The sequence below is a fragment of the Mustelus asterias genome, chromosome 14 (genome assembly GCF_964213995.1).
Source record: "Mustelus asterias chromosome 14, sMusAst1.hap1.1, whole genome shotgun sequence".
NCBI lineage: Eukaryota > Metazoa > Chordata > Chondrichthyes > Carcharhiniformes > Triakidae > Mustelus > Mustelus asterias.
In genome coordinates this window covers 69,552,000-69,568,843 of record NC_135814.1, presented here as the reverse complement: position 1 = coordinate 69,568,843, position 16,844 = coordinate 69,552,000, and the positions used below count along the sequence as shown (strand labels likewise).

Below are 16,844 nucleotides of genomic sequence, written 5' to 3'. Positions count from 1 at the left end.
TGGTTTTGGTCTTCATGTCCCTGCAGATAGAAGTAGAAGGTTGAAACAGGGTTCACAGGACTACAGGATACTTGTGGGTGAGGAGAACACTTGGCTCTTCATGGTTTGTAGTTCCAGAAAGACGCCAGAGACACTCCTTCTGCCCACTGCACAACACCACATTTAATTGTTTCAGCATCTAATTGGCTAAGGAATTGACCTCAATATGACAGTCTGTTAGGCAGGTTGATCATTCCCTGCAAGAATTTCCTGACATCAGTCTTCACTTTTGCTTTCACTTATTTGAGGCTTTGGAAGCATGGATCTGAATGGTGAATGATACTGCAATTATGCTTGGCTGGAATGATTCTAATAGTCCTCGTTCTCAAGTGATCAAAAAATGATCAACCTACCAGAGAACCCTTAAATTGCCTTTGTTGAAGTGTATTAAAGCTGAAGATGCTGCTTTCAGGAGGGGAGGGCTAAAGTTGCAAAAACTGTTCATATGTTGACTGTAGACTAAATAAATGTTCGTAGCACAGTAACATTCTTGATCCAAGGCCACACAGTTTGGCATTGCACTGTACTTATAGTTGCCATTAATTACTATTTTCACTTTCTTTCCAGGGTGTCGGTTTGTCAGTGCATGGCCATTTCCGAGTTGCAACAGAGAAAACACTATTTGCTATGCCAGAAACAGGAATAGGTAAAACTGAATCTATTCACCATGTCTAATGTATCAAAGTTCTCTTGAGTGCACATCCATGTATTTTGATAGTTTTATCAGTTGTTATCTGTTTAACCAAAATGAATGAAATTTGAAAATTTCAGTAGTATTTATTTGTCACTTATCGTTCTTGCAGGTGTATTCTTTTGCAAATGTGTTGTATTTATTCACCCAGGATGTACCTGTTCTATAAAATAGTAGTCAATCTTTTGTATTTGTTCATGGGTACCATGAGGGGAGGCTAAGAGAAATTAGTTCAAGCGACACTGCTACATAAACCTTGAAATGCAGGGGCCTTTAGAGTATCCTCACCCAGGGTGCAGCACATGCTCTGGATGTCAGATGGCCAGTGTTGTAATTTTTCTGTGATTCCTCATGAGTGCTTTCCTGTAAAGCATGGTCACAAAGTTTTGGACCAAGTTATCAAATCGGCTCTGCATACATGGTAAGAAGTCTCACAACACCAGGTTAAAGTCCATCCTGGAGCCACAAGTCTTTGGGCAGAGATGATGAGAGTTGCCCTGCAAAACTGTCATTGTTTCACTTTCCAAGAAGGGTGATACATTAATTTGTGGGAACTATGGAGGCGTGTCCCTTCTATCCACTGTGAGGAAGATTCTCATCTGAATCTTCCTGAACTGCCTCCTGCCTGTCAGCAAAGACACACTTCCAGTGACCCAATGTGATTTCCCACCTTGCAAAGGCAACACAGATATGATGTTTTTCACTTGACAAACCTAGGAATGGTGTCCCAAACAAGCAAAATGCTCTAAATGGACCTTATCGATCAATCAAGGGTCTTTGATTCCATCAACTGCATAGCTTTTGGAAAGCCCTCCAAAGACTTAGATGTCCAGCAAAACTTGTTACTATCTTGTGACTCCTGGATGGCGTATGGCAACAATTATCTTCGCAATGGGCGCCAAGCATTGTGATTATGATTCATTACCTATCTCTGCATAGTCAAGGAACTCGCTCATGATGAACTTCCACATGGGGTTATGATTGAGTTTTGACTCGACAGAAAACTTTTTAATCTCAGCAGGTTGAAAACCAAGACAAAAGTGACCCTTTAGCATATCCACCACTCACAATATGCAGGTGGCTCGCAGTTGTGACTCTCACTGCAAGTGATATTTAAAACCACCCTCAAAATTTTCCACATCTTTATGAATCACTATTTAGCCCTGGCTAGAGTATTATGTCTGTTTCTAGGTGCCGCACTTTAGTAAGGATGCTAAGGCCTGAGAGGGTGCAGAGAAGAGTGTAAAGGATGTGGTATCAGGGATGCAGGACATCAGTTTCATGGAGAGACTTGAGAAGCTGGGACTTGTTTCCAGGGTGTAGTGAGAGCTAGCCGCAGATGCCTTGTATTAATGGACAGTCTATCCCCAGAAGTTGAGAACTGTGCATCAGTGAGCCGGTTATTGTGAAATAGGTAATATTACTGAATGGTAACATTAATGACTGTTCCTGCATGACTTTATTGATGATATTGGGGAGGGGGGGCGGGGTTAGGCTAATGGGATAGTAATTGGCCAGGTTGGATTTATCCTGCTTTTTTGTGGGCATACTTGGAAAATGCCAGTGTTGTACTGGAACAGTTTAGCTATACACGGTTAGTTCTGGAGCACAGCTCTTCAGCCCTCTAACCAAGATATTGTCAAGGCCTGTAGCCTTTACTGTGTTAAGTGTTCTCAGCTGTTGATATTATGTAGAATTAATCAAATAGTCTTGCCTTCCATTAATGTAATTCATTAATGAGTGAACCTGTTCAGCTTTTATGGCAACCAGCAGCTTCACAGTCACTTTAATTGAACTGACCTTTTATTTGTATTAGTCCAGTCACATGATCGTTACACGAAAGTACTCTTGTGTGCAATTGTGTACGTGGACTTCAGGGAAGCTTTTGACAGGAATATCATTGGAAAAGATTAAGGGTTGGAATTAGAGGGAGGATAACAGAATAGATTATAAATCAGTTAAATTAAAATTTTAAATGGCTAACATCTGTTGGAGACGACTCGTGCAAAAAAAAGTTGTGGTCGTTAAAATATCTAAGAAATAGGTTATTTGTAAGAGAATAGTGCCTTTGTCAAATTTATAAAGTTGGTTTTGAGAGAGTAAATACTATTAAGTTATTGTAAAGTTAATGCAATAATTTTGAAGTTTCTGCATTAAGTTTCAACTTAACAGCATTTTGAAATCTGTAAGCACTAGCCTGAATTTTGGATTGAATTCCAACACAACCCTCTCCTCTATAAAAGATTACGTAGTACTCCGAGAAATCCATGAATGATGTGGTTTAAGGCCGGTTTTGTAGTTTCATATTTTTCTTTGAAGTTTAAAGCATTCAGTACTAGAATCTGAAGACATCCATCTTAGTTAACATTCCTTCTTAAGAACTATGCTCATCAAGTGAAGCCAAAATTTCTGCAAATTAAAGTGCAATATATTCAATTCTATCTCTGCATCATTATCAACAAAGAACAATTCTACAAGCCACATAACTAAATGCTTACGTTGTACAATTTTTCCAATCTCGATGGGGAATGAGCAGCTGATGGTTCATTATATGTTCAATTTTTCTGTTTTTATGGACTTGAGCATTAACAAAAGCTTTTTTGATTTTGCTGCATGACTCATTTTAATCAAGATTGTCAGCTTCTTCTTGGTTCTAATCCTTCCCCATTAGTTTTCAATGGGGTTGTAGATTCTGTAACATTGACTGCCTTAGTTTGAACTTACTGAACAACTGTCCTCAAAATATTATGATGAGAGAGATGTTTTTATATTTTTCTGATGTTTTCTATGATTTCTTGGAGAAAACATGGTTTTTTGGGGCAGGGGATTGTTCTGTGAGGCTGTTTTAATTACGTAACTTGTGTACTTTTAAAAAATAATTCATTTTAATTTTTAACATTCTAAAGTTGTTACTGGAGCTCTGTTTTTGAGGTCAATAGCTCTTTCTCTTCTTTTTCACAATTAAAAAGGTTTATGATCAGCAAGACAGACTTTGCTCGGGAGTTTGGCTTGCTCAGCAGTAACATCAGCTGTGGTGTAGTAATATGAAATCAAAAGTTCAGGTCGTGTTTTGGCATACACAGCTTAATGGATTTATTTTACATTATTGTCTTAATATAAATTTGGCAGAACCCTCAGTGCTTCAATTAGAAAGCTACTTGCAACTGGGAATCTTTCATTTGGCATTTGAATTCCAACTATTACAAAATAACATTAACCTCATAGGTCAGAGGTTCACAAACTTTATTTTTGTGTACCCACTTCCAGCATACATGTTTAATATTTTGACCCCTTTAGTACTCAAGCATTGTGCAAACTTTACAAATTCTAATACATGCATACAACTTAAACAATGCTCTAATAGAGTTGTTCAGCATTAATTTAGAACACAGAGCAGGAACAGGCCCTTCGGCCCACGATGTTGTGCCGAACATGATGCCAAATTAAACTAATCCTTCTGCCTATTCTTGGTCCATATCCCTCTATTTCTTACATATTCATGTGCTTATCTAAAAGCCTCTTAAATGCCCCTATTGTATCCGCCTGCACCACCACCTCTGGCAATGTGTTCCAGACACCTATCACTCTGTGTAAAAAAAAAACTTGCCCCACACATCTCCTTTGAACTTCCCCTTTTCACCTTAAATGCATGTCCCCTAGTATTAGACATTTCAACTCTAGGGGGGGGGGGGGGGGGGGAAAGATTCTGACTGTCAACCCTATCTACGCCATTCATAATTTTGTCAGCTTCCATCAGGTCTCCCCTCAGCCTCCAACGATCCAGAGAAAACAACCCTAATTTGATCAGCCTCTCCTTGTAGCTCATACCCTCTAATCCAGGCAGCATCCTGGTAAATCTCTTCTCACCCTCTCCAAAGCCTCCACGTCCTTCCTGTAATATGGCGACCAGAATTGAACACAATACTGTGCGGCCTAACCAAAGTTTTATAAAGCTGCAACATTACACCCTGACTCTTGTACTTAATCCCCCGATGAGTAAAGGCAAGCATGCCATACACCTCCTTTACCACCCTATCTACTTGTGTGGCCACTTTCGGGGAACTATGGACTTGAATCCCAAGAAGAGGTCCTGCCATTAACTGTATACATACTGTGAACATTTGATCTCCCAAAGTGCTGCACCTCACACTTGCCCGGATCAAACTCCATCTGCCATTTCTCCACCCATATCTGCAACATCTATATCCTGCTGTATCTTTTGACAACTTCTACACTATCCACAATGCAACCTATCTTTGTGTCGTCTGCAAACTTACCCACCCATCTATGTTTTCATCCAAGTCATTTATTTATATAAATACATACGCAAACAACAGAGGTCCCAGTATGGATCCTTGCAGGGAGGTTCATGACCGCAAAACACCCTTCCATCACTACTGACTTCTATGGGCAAGCCAATTGTGAATCCAAGTGGCCAAGTCATGTGGATCCTATGCATCTTAATCTTCTGGATGAGTCTACCATGAGGGACCTTGAAAAAGCCTTACTAAAATCCAATGTACACACCATTCACTGCTCTACCCTCATCGATCACCTTTGTTACCCCTTGGAAAAATCAATCAAGTTAGTAAGACATGACCCGACCTGCACAAAGCCTAACTCTGCTGACTTTCCCTAATTAGGCCATGCTTTTCCAAATGTACATAAATCCTATCCCTAAGAATCCTCTCCAATAGCTTCCTAACCACTGATGTGAGACTCACTGGTCTATAATTTCCTGGATTATTCCTCTTTCCTTTCTTGAACAGAGGAACAACATTAGCTACTCGCCAGTTCTCTGGGACGTTTCCTGTAGCTGGCGAGGATACGAAGATGTTCGTCATGGCCCCAGCAATCTCCTCTCTTGCCTCTCAACTTGGGATAGATCCCATTGGGCTCTGGGGACTTATCTGCCCTAATGTTCTTCAAGAGACTCAATCCACTTCTTTCTTGATCAAAATGCCCTAGTATATTAGCATGCTCCACACTAATCTCACAATCCTCCTTGTCCTTCTCCTTGGTGAATACCGATGCTAGGTACTCATTTAGGATCTCACTCACATCCTCTGCCTCCAGGCACAAGTTCCCTCCTTTATCCTCGAGTGGTCCTATCCTCTCTCTAGTTATTCTCTTGTTTTTAATTAATGTATAAAATGTCTTGGGATTCTCTTTTAACCCTACTTGCCAAAGTCATTTCACGGCTCCTCTTTGCTCTCCCCATTCCCTGCTTGAGTTCTTTCCTGTGTTCTTTATATTCCTCACATACCCTGTCCAATTTTAGCTTTTTAAACCTTTCATATGCTTTTTTTCTCTTTTGACTAAATTCACAACCTCCCTTGTTATCCAAGGGCCCCTTACCATCTTTGTCCTTCCTCCTTACTGGAACATGCTGGTCCTGAACTCTGATCAGTAGGTCTTTAAACAACTCCCACATGTCAAATGTGGACTTGCCCCATATCAGCTGCTCCCTAGCTCCTGCCTAATTCTGTCATAATTTATCCTCCCCCTATTTAGGACCTTCCCACAAGGTCCTGACTTATCCTTATTGATAGCTATCTTAAAACTTAAAGCTTTGTGATCACTTTCCAAAATGCTCTCCCACTGAATGGTCAGTCACCTGTCCAAGCTCATTTGCTAATACAAGTCCAGTATGGCCCTTCAAGTTGGACTATCCACATACTGTTTCAAGAAACCCTCTTCTTTGCACCTAACAAATTCTGTCCTGTCTAAGCCTCTTGCTCTAAGGAAGTCCCAGTCAATATTGGGGAAGTTAAAGTCACCCACTATGGCAACCCTGTTGTTATTGCATCTTTCCATAATCTGCCTACATATTTGTTCCTCAACGTCACGGTGGCTGTTGGGGGTGCTGTAGTGTAATCCCATCAGCGTGATTGCATCCTTCTTATTTTTGAGCTCTACCCATATTGCCTCAGTGGATGAACCCTCCAGTATGTCCTGTCTGAGTGCAGAAAAGACATTCTCCCTGACTAGTAATGCAACTCCTTTACCTCTTTTACCTTCCTCTCAATCTTGTCTGAAACATCAAAACCCTGGAACATTGAGCAGCCAATCCTATCTCTCTCTCAACCAAGTCTCAGTAATGACCACAACAATATAGTTCCATGTATTGATCCAGACTCTAAGCTCACCATTTGATGGATGAGGTTGCTTGTTAGAGCGTGGGTGCATAATGTTTGGAGTTTTGCTGATGGTTTCACTTTTCTACACAAAGATGCTGACGATACTTGATTTCATTCCACTGAATGATAAAAATCCACTTTCACAAAGGTAATTTGCAACAAACTTTATCGAAATCTTGATAGGCCAGTCTAACAATTCAGGGAAATTCGTTCACATTCCAACTGAAAGCACTGTTGTTGGAACTCTATCTTGAAACTGTCATCTGTTGAGACTTCCAGCATATTCCTTTGTTCTTTTATTGAAGAGTCTTTCCGTACACACATTGCAGTGAAATTTATGAAAGAGTAGCAGACCCAGCTCTTTGCATTTCCAATTGAAGGAAAATTTTCATATAATTGCCTTGCCTGTTCAGTGAGATGTTGTTCAATATCACCTTTGACACTGTCCTGCAACCATAGTTCATTTATAATCAGGAAATCATGAGTGAGTTGGAAAATTTGTGTTGTTTTCCTTCACAAAGCATACCTAGAATTCCAGTTTATTTATCTTCGACTCAATTTTGTCTTGGACATTAAAAATAGTTGCTCAAAGCACTTGAAGGCCACTGAATATATCTGACAAGTAGCCCAGCCATGACAGCCAAGCTATGCCATAGCAAGTGAGAGCACCTGGTCTGTAAAGACTTGACCTCAGAGAAATTTAAAGGTATGTGTCAAGTCCTTGTCAAATGACACCCATTGAACCTCCAACGTTGAGCAATGAATTTATGTGCTTGCTTCCCATTTCCTTGGCAGAGTGGAAATGTTTTTGAAACCATGGGTTCAACTTTTCTACAGTTTTCTATCGGCATAGTCTTGTCCATCTCCACCTCCAAATTGATGGGCATGCTTTTGGCAGTGAGTGTTTGTTTATGTATAGTGCTTTCACAGAGTGACTGTTGTAATGTGCATTCCATCATGACTTTGAGTCATTGTCTTACTCCAGCGGGGAAGATGCCAATACATTGTGACCAGACAATGTCATGTTGGTTCATTAAACTGTTGAGCAACTGGAAAATCTCCTTTGATGTTGTTGTGGTAGGCAATGACTGTTGAAATGTTGTCCTCTATTGCACCTATGCAAATATACCACATGTACATTAAGAAACTCCCGAAGTATGATGTTTAAGAGCCTCAATACTGTTGTCAGCAGCAACAGAGAGCAAATTGTGTTGCTGGCTGTTAACTGCGCTTTATGCCTACTTGAAACAATTTGCCAGTTTGTCCTCATGTTATTCATGTTTTGTTTTCAAGTATCTGTGCAAAAAAGATGATTTTAGGATGTTATATCGCAGTCTTTACCACACGCACTGCAACTGCAGGTATTCACTGATTCAACTCTATGTAAATCCTAATATATTTTTTGCCATATTTCCATCTCTTTGGCATAAATCCTGTTTTGTGTCAGATATCGACATTTTGCTTCACAGCCTGAGATTCACATGTTGAGTCATTAGTCATTGGCTCACCAATGATTTCAGCAAATGCATTGGCAGGCCAAATTTTATTACTTCTCATCACCAATATGTTGTATTTTTTTTCTTAACTCTACCTATCTTTAGTCATCTTTCCATTTTTAGTGTTGTATCCAGGCAGATATAATTTGATATATAGAACTAAAAATTGGAGATGCGGGCTCTGTACTACATCATCTCTGGTATCTGTGTTTCATTTCCACTTAGTCTATTACTCAGCCCTGACTCAGTTGCTATCACTTTTGCCTCCAAGTCAGAAAGTTTTGGGTTCAAGTTCCTCTCTGAGACTTAGTGCAGCATTCATTCAGGCAGCCTTGATTGTCGGAGGTACCATCTTTCGTTCAGAAGTTAAACTGAAATAAAAAGTTCCATGGTACTATTTTGCAGTAAGTGTCGTGTTCAGACTTTGGCGGAGATGCATGGACTGCATACTTGGTGTGGGACAGATAGGCATGTGGAGGCGCATACAGTTCAAGGAGCCAGCAATGAGCAGTGCAGGGAAATAAATAAGCCCCACGAATAGTAGAACAGTGCAAAGGGAGACCATTGCACAAAGGTGCCATTGGGTCAGATCAGGTTGCAGGCAGAGTGGTGAACACTCAGGAAGCACATGGAGTCATCACCCTGCTGGCATTGAGGTGGCAGAGGAGACAGTGGATGTGGCTTCCAGGGACAATTGACAGGTCACCTGAGTGTAAGGAAGACTGCAACTGGGTATGGGAATGTGATTCTCAGATTTTTGGCCCAGTGGTCAAATCTTCTACAAGGACACAGCCCTGGCATTAGAAGGGCAGAGGAAGGACATGAAGGCTATATTCAGATGCAGCTACCTTGAGATGACCAAGAACATTAGACTGTGGCTCTCCAGCCAGGCGCTCACAAAAATTTGTGCTTTCGTCATGAAAGATCTCACACCTTGCAGAATTGCTCATCATGCTCTGGCTGTAGCCATCAATGTCATTGTGACTTTGAATTTCTTGGCCTCTGGCTCCTTCCAAGGATCAGGTGAAGACCTTGGTGGTAACTCAAATGGATGCAAGCTGCATCTGGCAGGTTACTGATGTCCTATTTTGCAAAAGGTTTAAATTAGAGACAAATGGTGTCTCACAGGCAAAAAGGCAGTGGGTTTCATCTCCATAGCTCGATTCCCCAGGTGTGTGGCATCATCAGGATACACGCATGTGCCCATCAAAGCACTGACAGTGCCCGCTGAGATTCTTAAACTGGAAGGGGTTCCACTCCCTGAACATTCAGCTGATCCGCAATAACAGCAAGAGCTCTATGCATGGGTACTAGTTATGCCTATCTTTTTGTGAGGAATGTGAAACTTACCTTCTGCCAGTCCTACTCCGTCTCCCACCCTCCCAGTTATTTTTCTGAACATTCATGACTTTATTTTTGCCGTTCCCTGCTGCCAGCATTTCGAAGGGACATTTCCCTCCGTAACCACCCCACCCAGCCCATTCCTCTATCAACCCCAAGACCTTACTCCTTTCCCATGGCACCTTCCCATGCAATTGCAGGAAGTAAAACCTCTGCCCTTTTACACCCTCCCTCTTCAATGTCCAAGGACCTAAACACTCCTTCCAGATGAAGCAGCGATTTTTGTGCACATCTTTCAATTTGGTGTAATGCATTCTCATTCACAATGCAGCTTCCTCCACGCTGGGATGACTGAATACAGTTTGGGTGGCTGCTTTGAGGACATATTGTGATAATACTGTGCCTTGAAGAAATACATTTGTCATGTTTCTTGTGCAGGATTTGATTTTAGCAGTCAGTTCTATTAACCAGTGCCGCCTGGTTTATAACCGGCAGCCCCTGTTGATATTGTGGAAACATAATTGCTCCTATTTGCTAGGATATTTACTTTAATCTGGACTAATGCAGCTCTGTTATTTTAGTGTTTTTCCCCGGGGTTTTTCAGAATAGGGCTTGATTAGATTGATTGACAGGCAAAACCACATGACTGGATGAATTAGGCTTACACAGAGAAATCAAGGTAGTTGCTGCTTGGAATTGTTAGAGAAAAGTGCCATTCTCTCTCTGGATTTGGAGACTGGGATCTGCCAGGAAATAAGTCTCTTTCTAAGGTTTTGCTATTTGGGATGGATCTTTCCCTGGAAGCTACTGTATGGGAGTCAGAAGACAGGCGTTCCTCTGTATGTGTCGTGGCTTAAAGGCTGGAAACTTAGCACCCATGTGAACATATGTTTTTGTGCCAACTGAGTCTGAAGAGCTATATATATCTGTGGAGATATTGCTTACATTGGAACTATACAGATAACTAGCTGTTAAGAATTATACCTTGTCAGGCTCAAGCATTTAAATTGGTACAAGTTATGCTAATTCTTTTTGTTGTATTTTAATTGTGTTGTTAAATAAAGTTTGTTTTAATAAAACCCTTCTGAGTGGGTCAATCAAATCATATCTGGAGTGAAACATCTTATCCTCACCCTAATGCCAAAATCAAAACAAGTTGATGTCTAGGCTCACTTCCATAATATACCCTGGAGTTTCTGATCTGGTCCTTAATAATATCCACTCAGTCTGCAAGTCTGGCCCTGAGTTTCCTGTTGCTTTCTGTTTTAATTCACCACTCTCATGCTCGCATTTCTGTCCTTGGCATACTGCAACGTCCCAGTAAAGCCCAGTGTAAGCTTGACCTTCAGATTAGACACTTTATAGTCATTGAGTTCAAAAATTTCAGACCATTAACTCTTGTCAGCATGGATTTAGAAAGGGGAAATCATGCTTGACGAATCTATTGGAATTCTTTGAGGATATAACTAGTAGAGTTGTCCAAGGAGAACCAGCGGATATAGTTTATCTAGACTTTCAGAAGACTTTTGACAAGGTCTCACATTAATAGACTACTACGTAAAGTTAAAGTACATGGGATTGCAGGTAATGTCTTGAGATGAATAGAAAGTTGGTTAGCAGATAGGAAGGAAAGAGTTGGCATAAATGGGTCTTTTCCTGATTGGCATACAGTAACTAGCGGGGTACTGCAGGCATCTGTGCTTGGACCCCAACTGTTCATATTATATATTAATGATTTGGAAGAGGGAACTAAATGTATTATCACAAAATTTGCAGATGATACAAAGGGGTGGGAGAGTGAGCTATGAGGAGGATACAGAGATGCTTCAGCATGATTTGGACAGGCCAAGTGTGTGGGGATATGTATAGCAGATGCAGCATAATGTGGATAAGTGTGGGATTATCCACTTTGGTTGTAATAATAGGGAGACGGATTAGATTCAGAAAGAATGTTCCTGATGGCGGGGCAGTCCAGAACTAGAGGTCATAGTTTGAGGATAAGGGGCAAACCTTTAGAACTGAGGTGAGGAGAAATTTCTTCATCCAGAGAATGTGTGGAATTCACTACCACAGAGTAGTTGAGGCCAAAACATTGTCTAATTTCAAGAAGAAATTAGATATAGTTCTTGGGGCTCAAGGGATATGGGAGGAAGAGGGGATCAGGATATTGAATTTGATGGTCAGCCATGATCATAATGAATGGCAGAGCAGGCTTAAAGGACTGAATGGCCAAATCCCACTACTTGTTTCTATGTTTCAAGATTACAAAATACTGTGTGGGACCATGCAGTTCTTAGGAATTTTGGTCTCAAACAATATAGGTGAGAGGTTTCTGCCTTTTCATAGATGAAGCTGTTGTTCCAACTGGGAACTTTCTGAATTCATGAAGTTAAGCTTAATCTAAAATTCTACCTAGTTAAATAGGCTTACTGCTCCACAAGATTGTTGAATTAGACCACATTTATATATCTGGGCAGTTCACAGAGGAGTCTATAATGGCAAATGTTTAATGATATTGTTCCACCCCATCATAACATATAGGGAGCCAATCTGTGTTCTAGGGCATGCTGCAGGCTTCTGTTAAAAATCTATGTTCTATGTATAGGCACAGTTTCAGTATTTAGACTCAATCCAGAAATTAACTCTTAAATTGTGCGGTTTAAAAGTTTGAGCACCTCCACTAAAGAACATACATTGTGAAATCGTTAGATCATCTGAATACTCTTTTATACTTTAGCAATTATTTTAAAAAGTCACTTTAACTCAAATTCAATCCTCCCCATATCACTAAGTGACTGGTCTTTTCAAAATGAAATGTTACAGACAGAAGGGGTTTTAATTTCAAGCAGCCCTGCTTTCTCCTCTTACCACCCATCCTTAAACAGAAAGGTGTTTTTGATTTTTTTTATTGGACTTCCCCCTTTATAATTGCTGGTACATTTTCCCCAACCCTTAAGTTTTGGAGTGATCCAATCCTCCATTAATAACCCCACAGCAAACCCAAGGTGAAATCAGAGGGTTAGTTTATATTACACAGACTCAAACACACAGGAAGTGGGTTTGCAATGTCTGTTTCTCTCTCTCTCTCTCTCTCTCTCTCCCCCCCCCCCCCCCCCCCCCCCACACACACACTTTATTTTGCATTCATACAATAAAAGTGGGATACAGGAAAGAAAGGTACAAGGTGAAAGCCACAACCAAAATAAGATTTATTGTTTCACGTGAGTCCAAAGTACAGAATCAGATGGCCATGGGAAATCTCTTCAGAGAGGGGAGCAGGCTGAAGATGATGCAGGGTAATCCACTTTTCCAGTAAGACCGACTTCCACAATAGGCGAAGCACGTAGAGATGAATTCGTCTTGTAGTAGGCACTGGTACAAAAGTTCAGACGTTCCGGTAGAAACAGCGCAGTTAAGGGACAGGCACCCAAACATGTTCAGAGTTCTCGTTCTGCTCCTGTACTGTTGATGGAAGATGACAGACTTCCTCTTTTAGCTTCACAAGGCAATATTACAGATTCAAACAACTTATGGGGGGGTGGTTTCAGGATTGGGGGCGGTGGGGGGGACTTCTGACTCTGTGCCATAATTCCCATTTCTTCATTTTGTTCGGAAATTTAGTTTTTTTAAGTAATTTATATTTGTTTTTGTGAATGTTAAGAATAAGATATAGCATTAAATAAGCTTAATTTGTGCTTCAGTATTTGTGTGTTTAAGGGTCAAAAGCTTGAGTTTTGTTTCACCTTAATCTTTGCCTGCATTTTAATTATGGTTTACAGACCCAAAATCAAACACAAGGTATAAAAACTGAGCTGTTGCCTAGCAACCAGGGGCTCACACAGAAAAGCAAGAGCAGTTTATGGTTATTTGAAAGAATGTAACCTAGGAGTAAGCGGCTTCTCAGAAACACCTAGAACAAGGAAGACTGCAGAGAGCAGGTCCCAAACTAAAGACCAGAAAGTCCCAGAACCAGGGAATGGAACAGAAGAAAGTTCCAGGGAGACTGTGAAGTCAAGGAACAATAGAAAAACAAGACTCTGGAGGGGAAAAAAGGTTTTGTTCAGTAAAGTGGAGTATGGAGCAAAGAGAAACCCCAAGTTAACAACAGGGCTGCGAGGTTTAGAGCTGGGGATATTAGCTTGCCAGAAGCTAGAGATCCAAAGTGACCCAAAGATTGGTGACGCCTTCAAACAGCCTGTGAAGCAGTGGTGTTCTGTTGGCATGGCTGGGTATCTGATTTGATTTAATTTATTTTTGTTTCATGTATTGGGATACAGTGAAAAGTGTTGTTTCTTGTGCATTGTGAAAGGTAATGTTTCTTGTGCGCTATACAGACAAAACATACCATTCATAGAGTGCATAGGGGAGAAGGACAGGATAGGGTGCAGAATATAGTGTTGTAGTTACTGATAGGATGAAGAGAAAGATCAGCTTAATATATGTTAGGAGGGAAGAAGCTGTTCTTGATTCAGTTGGTATGTGTTTTCAGACTTTTATATCTTTTTCCTGATGGAAGAAGGTAGAAGAGAGTTTGCCTGTGGTTGTGGGGCCCTTGATTATGCTGGCTGCTTTTCTTAAGGCAGCGGAGTCAATGGATGGGAGGTTTGCGTGATGGACTGGGCTGCTTTCATAACCCTTTGTAATTTCTTGCGGTCTTGTCAGAGCAGGAGCCATACATCCGGAAAGGATGCTTTCTATGGTGCATCCATAAAAATTGGTGAGAGTTTCTGAGAGAGTGTGAAAGGTGAAGCATGAATACATGTGGCTCTCCAGGGCAGAGAACACTAGAAGGAAATGTTGAAACCTTGGAGGTGGATCCTTAGTGAAGACATCCAAGAGTAAGCATTACTTGGGGGATGAGAAAGCAGAAAGTATAAACCCTTGGGTGAAAGACAAAGCTCCAGTGAGACCAGTTGGCTCAGTGCGTGATAAGCCTTTAGGGGAAATTTATGAAAAATCCATAGAAGTTGTTTTGAGGGTACTTGCCACATGGTTTCAGGGTGGGATGTCTGACCACAGTTTGCATATTAATTTGAATGGATTGTGTACTTAGTGTAAACATCAGAGTACAAGATAGATTTCGTAACTTGTGTTATCCTTACGAATCTGTTGATATCTGTAAAGATATAGTGGGGTGAAAGATTAGTGTATTATAGTTTGTGTTTGAAGATGTCTGTTCCAGGTAACCTTTTCAATTATTACAATTAGTGTGTGTTGGTGGGTACCCGAGGTGACCAGTGCTGCCTAAACTTTAGATGATCTAAGACTCATAAAGCCGGTGTCTCTACGTTAAAGACATAACTTTGAAAGGGTCAGGACAGCTCCGAGAAAAAGCTGCCAGACCTTGCCGATGAAATCTGACTTGTACAATTCAAAACAGATCAATTATAGGTTATCTTATCAATAACTCCCGCCCTTCATTAGCTTAAAATCAATCGCCTTCAATATACACAAATCAACAATAATACCTGTCATGTATCTTAGCCAGCTGCATCCTACTCTTTGGCTTAATGGCATTTTATTAGTCCATAGAATTCTGAAGCTAACTCCTGTCTTGGCTGACCCCACTTCCTGTGTTGCCTAGTGACCTCAAATGCCAGCCCAGAGTCCAAATGAACGTTCTCATGGGTTCCCTTAAAGGTCGCTGCCACAACAGATTAACACATGACTCCAAGTCTAGGCATGTGTCCATCTTGTCTGGGTAGTGAATAAACTCTATTGATGAACTGTGATTAAGTGTCCTCTATGTTCTCTCCGTCCGAATCTTTACTGATAAATCTTGCATATCCCCATGGTCCAAATATTCTCTTGGAATATGATTTCCCCTAATTCCTTTTTACCACGATGCTTTGCAGCAAATTGCTGTTGGCTAAATGAACAACATATCTTAAACAATACACTAATGCATTCAAAATATCAGCATGTGTGTCTTAAAATCATAATCACTTGTTTAAATCTCTTATTGCATTCACGTGTGTAAACTATTCTCTTGTTAGCTTATAAGCTTGTTTTCAAAGTCATTTAATGTAATGCTGCTAGTTCTACCAGTGCCTTAATGTCTAATGTTTAAAAACTCTTCTGAACTTATTAGGGTTCCCATTTACAGTATGCAAGTGAAGTAACTTCTCTAACCTAAAATTAAAACAAAATGCTAGGAAACATTCAGGTGAGACAATATCTGTGGAGAGAAAAAGAGTTAACATTTCAGGTTGATTTGGATTTCCTTTTCTTTTGCTGTGGATAACCACAATGATGGTGGACACAGAAACATTTTGTTAGAACAAAATATTTTAAAATCTGAAAGAATGGGCTCCAGATGTAACCGAGAAAAAAGGCTGAAAGCATTGGAACTTTGAAAAGACTTGCCAGGGAATAAAGAGCAAAGGAAAGTGAAGCCAAAACGCTCCTTACGTCAAATATGGCACATTTCCCAGAAGCAAAGTCCTGATACGCAATTGGAGGTGTGCTAAATGCATCAACAAACTAGGATTAACACTAATACAAACTTACCTTTTAAGGCATGGAAGTGTGGAGTGCATTCTGTATTAGTAGCTGCATGTAAACTATTAGTGTTTTAAAAAGGGCCATTTCAGGGCAATGAATGAGCATTTGTCTCTGACTTTCTATATGTAACATAGCAATGCTGGTGTGCTCCCATTTTAATTGTCATTTGTTAGGTCTTTCCTTGTCTTTATAGGTAAATTTATGAAATCAAATGGTGCAGATCTTTGAGATTGAGACATAGCTCCCCATCATCAGATTTGGAAGGTACCCCAAAGATGCATTGGGGAATCCCTCTTGGAGGTTCCCATGGGTTTACCCAGCAATTGTCCAGAAGGGCCAATTTCTCCTCGACAATTGCCCTGCGCTGGGACCGATCTGAACTTAAATCACTAACTTTGGATGATGGCTCTGCCAGTTTTACACTCATAGTTACTCTGAAAGGGTAGAAGGAATAAAAGCACTTCTAACTTCAGTATAACTATTTTAAGGACCCAGACTGAGCCCTACATGGGAGACCACCCCCCAAACTAAGCCATGGTATACCCCATCCCTAATGATTCTTAACCCCCACTTCCAATGTCCGTCTTCCCCCCCCCCACCTCTGATGGCTGAATCCTCCCACTTCTGATGGCC

The 16,844-nt window shown here is 40.7% G+C and overlaps 2 protein-coding genes across 3 annotated transcripts in view; one reads left to right on the top strand and one right to left on the bottom strand.

Moving 5' to 3' along the window:
• LOC144503759 (inositol polyphosphate 1-phosphatase-like) overlaps positions 1-16,844 on the bottom strand; it is a 239,691-nt gene that overhangs the window by 123,178 nt on the left and 99,669 nt on the right. The gene's annotated exons all lie outside the window — the stretch shown is intronic.
• hibch (3-hydroxyisobutyryl-CoA hydrolase) overlaps positions 1-16,844 on the top strand; it is a 106,689-nt gene that overhangs the window by 46,539 nt on the left and 43,306 nt on the right. The window contains exon 7 of one of the 2 annotated variants that reach the window (XM_078228595.1): positions 607-685. The exons of the other annotated variant lie outside the window; for it this stretch is intronic. Within the exon in view, the coding sequence (XP_078084721.1) occupies positions 607-685 (79 nt within the window). The remainder of the gene's footprint in view (positions 1-606; positions 686-16,844) is intronic. 2 annotated transcript variants of the gene reach the window in all.